Below are 8,196 nucleotides of genomic sequence, written 5' to 3' on the forward strand. Positions count from 1 at the left end.
AATTCTGAGACTCAGACTGATTCATTTGGATAATGATTTACTTAAGATGCAGTGTGTATCTCTACTGTGTAAATATTTAATTTCAAACATTATGAATTACACTACTTAAAATGCTTCACAACATACAGTTCTTCAATCACTTGCATAACAGAATTAAGTGATATAGATTATTTCCACCTTTTTTTGGTTTGTCAGAAGATACTGGTTTTCATGTTGTTGTGTGTGCTGTGGGCCCTGAAATAGAAAATCTTACAAAAACAAAACAATACAGACTAACAACTGTAAACCCTGGTACGTTACTTTGTTGACCAAAGCTGAAATAATTCTAACTTAATGTGTTGGCTTCTGGGCCAAAGAGCAAATGCTGGGAATCAACTGTTATCCCTGTCCTTTTCTTTTTCTTTTAGGTCTTTTCTCCTAAGCAAAGATGGGAATCCTAACAAGCGTAATGTGCACAATGAGACATCTCTGCACCTTCTCTGCATGGGGCCCCAGATCCTGACCTCAGAGGGGGCACTGCAACCCCGAATCTCACGGCCATATGAAGACAGACATCGTCGGGCGGAATGTCTCCAAGTCATCCTGACATGGACTGGAGCCAAGCTGGACCATGGAGAATATGAGAGTGCTGATGTCAATGCTGTGGACAACAAGAAAAACACATGTCTGCACTATGCTGCCGCCTCAGGCATGAAGACTTGTGTAGAGGTGAGATTCTAAAATCCTGTGCATATTTTTCAGTCCGGGCTGATGTGGCTTTGTAGATGGAAACTGAAAAGAGTCACTAAAACAGGAAGCAGCTTGAGTGGATGCCTGATGTTAACACAAGTTATTAAATATCTGCCAATTTGTACAATGAATATTTGTAGAATAGTGGCTGGTGTGTGGTGTTGCTTTAGATCCAGACTCGATCCTGAGTCGGGAACAGTAATTTCTGTGCTCACATCCATTATATTTAGTTTGATCAAACACCCTCTGTTGTGAGTTTTGAGAAGATACCGTGCAACAAAGAACGTCTTTTATTATTCCCTGGGGTAGGATGCATCGCATACCAAAGTCACATCATAAGCCATCACTTTGTGTGTCAATATCCGCCAATGTAAAGACCTGAGTTTAGGTTTGAAACCGATTTTTAGTATAACCTAGCCGTGTTAGTCATGTGATGAAAGATTTAGTGTGCTGTGATTTTTTTATTTTTTACTGTGTTGTATTTTTTTTTATTTAATTTCCCCCGAAAGCAATACAGTGGCATATATAGCAAAATATTAGTTATACCAAGTGCGAAAACCAAATCTCAAAGTAAGGGTACAGGCAGGTCTGTTTTGATAGAAAGAGAGAAATCATACATACAACTTTGGAAAGTGGAAATTACATTTCCATATTTGAGAAAACAATTTATTAAATTTTCTTAAAGTGGCACAGCCATTGTAGAAAAACACTTATTTAAATTTTTCGTAGAAGCACCACAATAACAATCAACTGAGACTTTCTCTCTGCTGCTAATTTTAAGAAATCCTGCACTTTCTAAAAGTAAATATTCATGTTAAGATGCACAAGTGCAATCCACTTATGGGTCAGAAAAAAGAAAGTAATAATCATGTTCACAGTATATATCAAAATAATTAGGAATGGCATTTCTGCCATAATTTTGTAGCCTTTCATTTAACTACTACCAGAGTACTGTTACTGTACTGTTTTTGTGTTTCAAACTACATATGTCCCTGGATATACGTCCCTGTGTGTGTGTACCGTTATTCAAAGCCAAATGTTCCTCTTGTTTTCACTTGCTCAGTATTTGGTGCAAAGTGATGCCGACCTGTTTGCGGAGAATGAAAACCGCGAGACTCCGTGTGACTGTGCAGAGAAGCAGCACCACAAGGAGTTGGCCCTGTGCCTGGAGTCGCAGATGGTCTTCTCTCTTGCCCCCGAGGCAGAGGGTATAGAGGCAGAGTACGCAGCCCTCGACCGAAGAGAGGTACAGAACAACATACCGAGAGCCAGAGCGTATAAAGCTTTCAGTTTGTCACCCTCAACTGGTGTCATTTATATTACCAATACCAAACTTGTAAATACTCCCTACCAAACTGTGAAACAATTTAAGGAAGCCTGTATTTGTATTTCTCATTGTTGTTTGTGTTTCAGATAAAATTCTTTTGAGTAAGCTGCTCTAGATACCATAACCTAGCCAGAGGATGTATTGTAACACTTTGTCAGTGTTGTAATATTGGTATTGAATAAGACCTCCACTTATTCCTTGAGAGCAACATTTCAATGATAAACACTATTCTTTAGGGTACATAAATAATGAACAGAAGTTAGTTAGTTTCCTCTTTAACCAGGTAGTATTTGTAGTCCAGTGTTTACATTTTTGTTAGAATTCTGCTGGCCAGCCCCCCCGCTTCAAATTGCAGATGCTTTTGTTAGGCACAAACAAACACAAATGAGTCACACAGAATTATCTGCCATAAGGCATGTGACATGTATCATCAGTCTGTTAGCTCATTGGGCCTGACTTATTCATGGGTCAGCAATAGTCTGTATTTGACTTGCTGTTAATACTTCTATTCTCTTCCTCCCCTTTGCCCCACCTTTCTTTTTACTCCCACACACATCCTATCCCTTCCGTCTGTCCTCTTCCTCTGGTCTCATCCTCTTTAATTACTTTTCTCTGCCAAACTGCCCAATTATTTTTTTTGCCCTCATTACCTTCCCTCCTTTCCTCGTCTCTTGTCTGTCCTTTCCTCTCCTCTGCCTTCCTCCCCAGCTGTACGAGGGCCTGCGGCTTCAGGACCTACGGAGACTAAAGGACATGCTGATAGTGGAGACAGCCGACATGCTGCAGGCCCCTCTCTTCACTGCAGAGGCACTGCTACGCGCCCATGGTACTATTAAACTCTTGCTCACACAGTCACACGCATGCAAAGTATCTCCTTGTCTTTAAAATGACTGGCACTGGTAGTGTCCTGGTTAAAACTACTGCCATATATCTGCTACATACTAGGTTTGCTTCTGGCAAGCGACAAAGTCTTTTCTCTGTCTCCCCATTATTCCTGTGTGTATCTACACTGTCACTATCTAATTAAGGCAAAAATGCAAAAAATAAATAGGCACCTAATATTAAAATTCAAGGCTATACACAAATGTTGCTTTTTAAACAGAGAAATGCTTTCAAAAATCTTTTTTTTTCTTACTTTGTACCCCTTGTTTCCACAAAGAGCTTACCCTCATTAGGCAGACCATATTTTGCTGTTTACTTGTAAAGAAAACATTTGTTGTTAAAATTTGTCTATTTTATTTTTATTGGGATTTGAGAGGCTGGCTCTCCATATAAAACTTCAGTGCTACACTCCAGTGATTTCCTTGCAATCAAAGAGGGAAGATGTGAACAGCCATTGTTATCTAAAAGAATTGTATTGTATTGCTCTCAGTGGAGAGCAACATTGTCACATGCTCTAAATGCTACTTTAGTGGTCTTGTCCTTTCCATCAAGCATGTGAGGAAAAACATCCACAAAATAGGGTACTCATTTACACATTTGGTATTTACTGTAAACAACATAGTCCACACCACAGACTCTGCCTTTTCATACAAGTCCACAAACAAGCTCAACCAGGAATTAATGTTTGTATAGTAACACAAAGATTTTTTGCCAGTATTGTTTCTGCTAGGAACTAGAAACAATGGCGTGCAGTGGAATGCTGCTCCCTTGAGCTAAGTCGTACATCATTACTAAAAGTAAACATTACTTGTTAACTATTACTTGGTAACTTATGATTTTAAATAGACGCTAGTTGGCTTAATTTAGATCCATCACAAATAAGTAATGGCATGCTGACATTGAGGTTTTTAAAATTTTAACAAAGCATCATGTCTTAAATGTAAATCATTTGCTTTCATTGAATGCCAGAAGGAATATAAAGTATGAGATAAGAGTCTAGAGTGAGTAACATTTTAGTTGCCTTATTATAAAGGAAGTTTTTCCTTGCCTCTGTCGCCTAGTGCTTGCTGTTGGTGGGAACTGTTGGGCTTCTATAAATATCATCATAGAGTACGGTCTAGACCTGCTCTTTTATGAAAAGCGCTGTGAGATAACTGTTGTTGTGATTTGGCGCTATATAAATAAAACTGAATTGAATTGAATTGAATTACATCTATTGGTGTGTGAAATAATGATAGCTATGAATTAAAAGCCAATTTACAAGACTTGTCCACAAACAAACATGTACATGTTCATAAGGAATGCAGTGCATACGATTCTGTCCAGTCAATTTCAAGTCATCGAAACAACCTTGTATACCTAATAACGCAAGCATCCAAGTGACGTTACCAAACGGTCTAAAGCAGTGAAAGCCTTTGAACCTGATGAGAGTGAAGGAATTACATTTTGCCACATTCCAGATGCCCACATACATCAGTCACAGTCCCGAATTACTCCACTGATGTTGGCCAAGTACTGAGTAACAGTCTGTTTTGATTTGCAGCATTAAGTCACAAATTTTCAAAGTAGCTTCATGTGTACGACAAACTTTCAATGTTTAAAAGGAAGGTGTAAGGTTTGAAGCCTTACCCCTCTTTATTTAACTTGTCTTAGATTATGTTAGTAGAGGACTACAAAAATATGTGACAGTTTGGGGTTGATTTTCAGTCTTTAAAACCTCATTCTCTAATTCAGTGAGCTCGGTGGCTTGCTGGCTGGTGAGCTGTGTGTGCTACATATTAGACATACTTTTGGGAGCTTAGAGAGGAGAGAGTGACCCCAGATTCTTGCTATATTTATTCACCTCTATCATGGGAATGCTGTTTGTGTGTTTAATAGGGATGGAACATTTCAGGATTATTGTTAATCTCCTGGAGAAGAGTTTTGGGATTTATTTTGAATGAATTTCTTGGGAAAACTTTAACAAATGTGCACACTTATACTAACTTTTATATTTCCATATAGCCTTTTCTCTTTTCTTATCACAATTCTTGGTGCTTTCCTGCTGAGCTGCACAGTCAATCTGCCCGAGCTTCTAACAGTTTGCATTTCCCAGCTAATTTTTGATATTTAAGTCTAAATGTTAAGACTTTTAATTTCAGACTCCTTTTTAGTGGCCAACAGCATGAAGATAGGGTCATATTCATTGATGAGTTTTAATTGAATGGAGATGGGGGAAATTGTTGCAATATTCATTATCTAAACGAGGCCATTTAGAGTCTGAGGCATTTGATTGGTGGTGAAACGTGTCTCGAGGCTGATAATGGCCTAATTGCACAGTTGACTGGGTCATGTTCCTTATTTTAGGAGGGGACTTTTTTGTCAGAGAAAATTTGGACTCAGGCTCAATCCACAAGTCATTTAATATTTATACTGAAAGGCTCTCAAACCTGTTCTTGTGCTAATGTGAGAGTGAACCGCTATTCTAAAAAAGAAAACCAGATGGCAGCAGGTCTATGTTGTTGACTGTTTGAAATGTTGCCACTGGAGTGGGATTTTTAGTGGGCTTTGATGGATTCAGCATTGTGCTTACCAATTCTTTTTTATATGTGTGTGTGTGTGTGTGAGAATACATGTTGTGTAGATAATATGAGAATATTATCAGGCTGAATGGGAATTCTGTCAAATGTTGTCTTTGATGTTTATCCATGCCCGTTTAAGGCCTGCATTCATGAAGATTTCTAAAATGTTATCACAAAATACAGTAGGTTGTTTTTGTTTTTATGCTTTTTATGATCAATTTAGTAATATGAGATCAGAGCTACATTTTTAAGAAGCTTTGTGTGACTGGGCCTGTACTGTTTGCTTGTCACAAGGATTAAAAAAGTCTGGGTTGTGGTTTAAAAAATAAAAAAGTTTGTGAGGAGCGTTTGTTTTTTTGAAAGACCAACTAGGGCTGGGCAGGATATCGGTAATGTATACTGATATAATTTCAAAAGAGATATGAAATTAGACAATACAGTTTATACCGATATAGTTTGATGTTGAGTTAATTAATATGTTTCTGTAAAGTCCTGCCAGCGTTTGCTCCTCTCTTTCTCCCTCAGCGCACAGCTCCGCCCCTCCCTCTGCGTCTGCACGCAGCCGTCTGCTCACAAACTCTTAACAACATGGAGGGAGACACAGTGCTGGTCGACACTGTTAAAGACCTCAAGACTCCCGTCTCATGCCCTCCCGCGTGGTGCCTTCCGCTAGCTACTAAAACTAACGTCTGGTTCGTTGTGTCTCCTCGTACTTTGGTGTTTTTGAACTAAATAGTTACGGCAATCATGCGAATGAATAAAATACTTTATAAAATATCTGCTGCTTATCCTGCTTCACTGGCGCAATGGATAATTGCGGGGCGGCTGTGGTTCAGGAGGAAGGTCAGCGGTTCAATCCCTGGCTCCCCCTGGTTGCGTGTCGAAGTGTCCTTGGGCAAGATACTGAACCCCGAATTGCCCCTGGCGGCTGTTCCGCCAGTGTATGAGTGAGTGTGAATGTTAGTTTCTGTTTGAGCACTTAGGCTCAGTGTATGAATGTGTGTGACTGGTGAATGCAGATGTAGTGTAAAAGCGCTTTGAGTGGTCGAAAAGACTAGAAAGGCGCTATACAAATACGGAGCATTTACATTTACATTTGCATAAGACGCCTGCCTTTGGTGTGAGAGACCTGGATTCAATCCCCCACTGTGACCCATCCACTGAGCAAGACACTTAACCCCTAGATGCTCCAGAGGCGTGCAACCTCTGACATCTATAGCAATTGTAAGTCGCTTTTGATAAAAGCGTCAGCTAATTGAATAAATGTAATGTATATAAAAGCCTACTGTATGTGGGGAGGTGATGGGGCAGTGGATAAGACGCATGCCTTTGGTGTGAGAGACCTGGGTTCAATTCCCCACTGTGACGTGTCCACCAATGTGTCCCTGAGCAAGACACTTTACCCCTCCAGAGGCGTGTGACTTCTGACATATACAGGTCATATAATTTATTCAATAAAAAGTTGATTTATTTCAGTAATTCCATTCAAAAAGTGAAACTTGTATATTATATTCATTCATTACACACAGACTGATATATTTCAAATGTTTATTTCATTTAATTGTGATGATTAAAACTGACAACTAATGAAAATCCCAAATTCAGTTTCCCTCGAAAATTAGAATATTACTTAAGACCAATACAAAAGAAGGATTTTCAGAAATGTTGGCCTACTGAAAAGTATGAGCATGTACAGCACTCAATACTTAGTTGGGGCTCCTTTTGCCTGAATTACTGCAGCAATGCGGCGTGGCATGGAGTCGATCAGTCTGTGGCACTGCTCAGGTGTTATGAGAGCCCAGGTTGCTCTGATAGTGGCCTTCAGCTCTTCTGCATTGTTGGGTCTGGCGTATCGCATCTTCCTCTTCACAATACCCCATAGATTTTCTATAGGGTTACGGTCAGGCGAGTTTGCTGGCCAGTTAAGAATAGGGATACCATGGTCCTTAAACCAGGTACTGGTAGCTATGACACTGTGTGCAGGTGCCAAGTCATGTTGGAAAATGAAATCTGCATCTCCATAAAGTTGGTCAGCAGCAGGAAGCATGAAGTGCTCTAAAACTTCCTGGTAGACGGCTGCGTTGACCTTGGACCTCAGAAAACACCAACACCAGCAGATGACATGGCACCCCAAACCATCACTGACTGTGTAAACTTTACACTGGAGTTCAAGCAACATGGATTCTGTGCCTCTCCTCTCTTCCTCCAGACTCTGGGACCTTGATTTCCAAAGAAAATGCAAAATTTACTTTCATCAGAGAACATAACTTTGGACCACTCCGCAGAAGTCCAGTCCTTTTTGTCTTTAGGCCAGGCGAGACGCTTCTGACACTGTCTTATTCAAGAGTGGCTTGACACAAGGAATGTGACAGCTGAAACCCATGTCTTGCATACGTCTGTGCGTGGTGGTTCTTGAAGCACTGACTCCAGCTGCAGTCCACTCTTTGTGAATCTCCCCCACATTTTTGAATGGGTTTTGTTTCACAATCCTCTCCAGGGTGCGGTTATCCCTATTGCTTGTACACTTTTTTTCTACCACATCTTTTCCTTCCCTTCGCCTCTCTATTAATGTGCTTGGACACAGAGCTCTGTGAACAGCCAGACTCTTTAGCAATGACCTTTTGTGTCTTGCCCTCCTTGTGCAAGGTGTCAATGGTTGTCTTTTGGACAGCTGTCAAGTCAGCAGTCTTCCCCATG

At 40.2% G+C, this 8,196-nt stretch overlaps 1 protein-coding gene across 3 annotated transcripts in view; it reads left to right on the forward strand.

Moving 5' to 3' along the window:
- LOC123967974 (ankyrin repeat and IBR domain-containing protein 1-like) overlaps positions 1 to 8,196 on the forward strand; it is a 44,736-nt gene that overhangs the window by 3,625 nt on the left and 32,915 nt on the right. For all 3 annotated transcript variants that reach the window (XM_046044407.1, XM_046044408.1, XM_046044409.1), the window contains exons 3-5: positions 408 to 708; positions 1,793 to 1,975; positions 2,765 to 2,882. In XM_046044407.1, coding sequence (XP_045900363.1) covers positions 408 to 708; positions 1,793 to 1,975; positions 2,765 to 2,882 — 602 coding nt within the window. The remainder of the gene's footprint in view (positions 1 to 407; positions 709 to 1,792; positions 1,976 to 2,764; positions 2,883 to 8,196) is intronic.

Source organism: Micropterus dolomieu, linkage group LG03 (genome assembly GCF_021292245.1).
Source record: "Micropterus dolomieu isolate WLL.071019.BEF.003 ecotype Adirondacks linkage group LG03, ASM2129224v1, whole genome shotgun sequence".
Taxonomy (NCBI): domain Eukaryota; kingdom Metazoa; phylum Chordata; class Actinopteri; order Centrarchiformes; family Centrarchidae; genus Micropterus; species Micropterus dolomieu.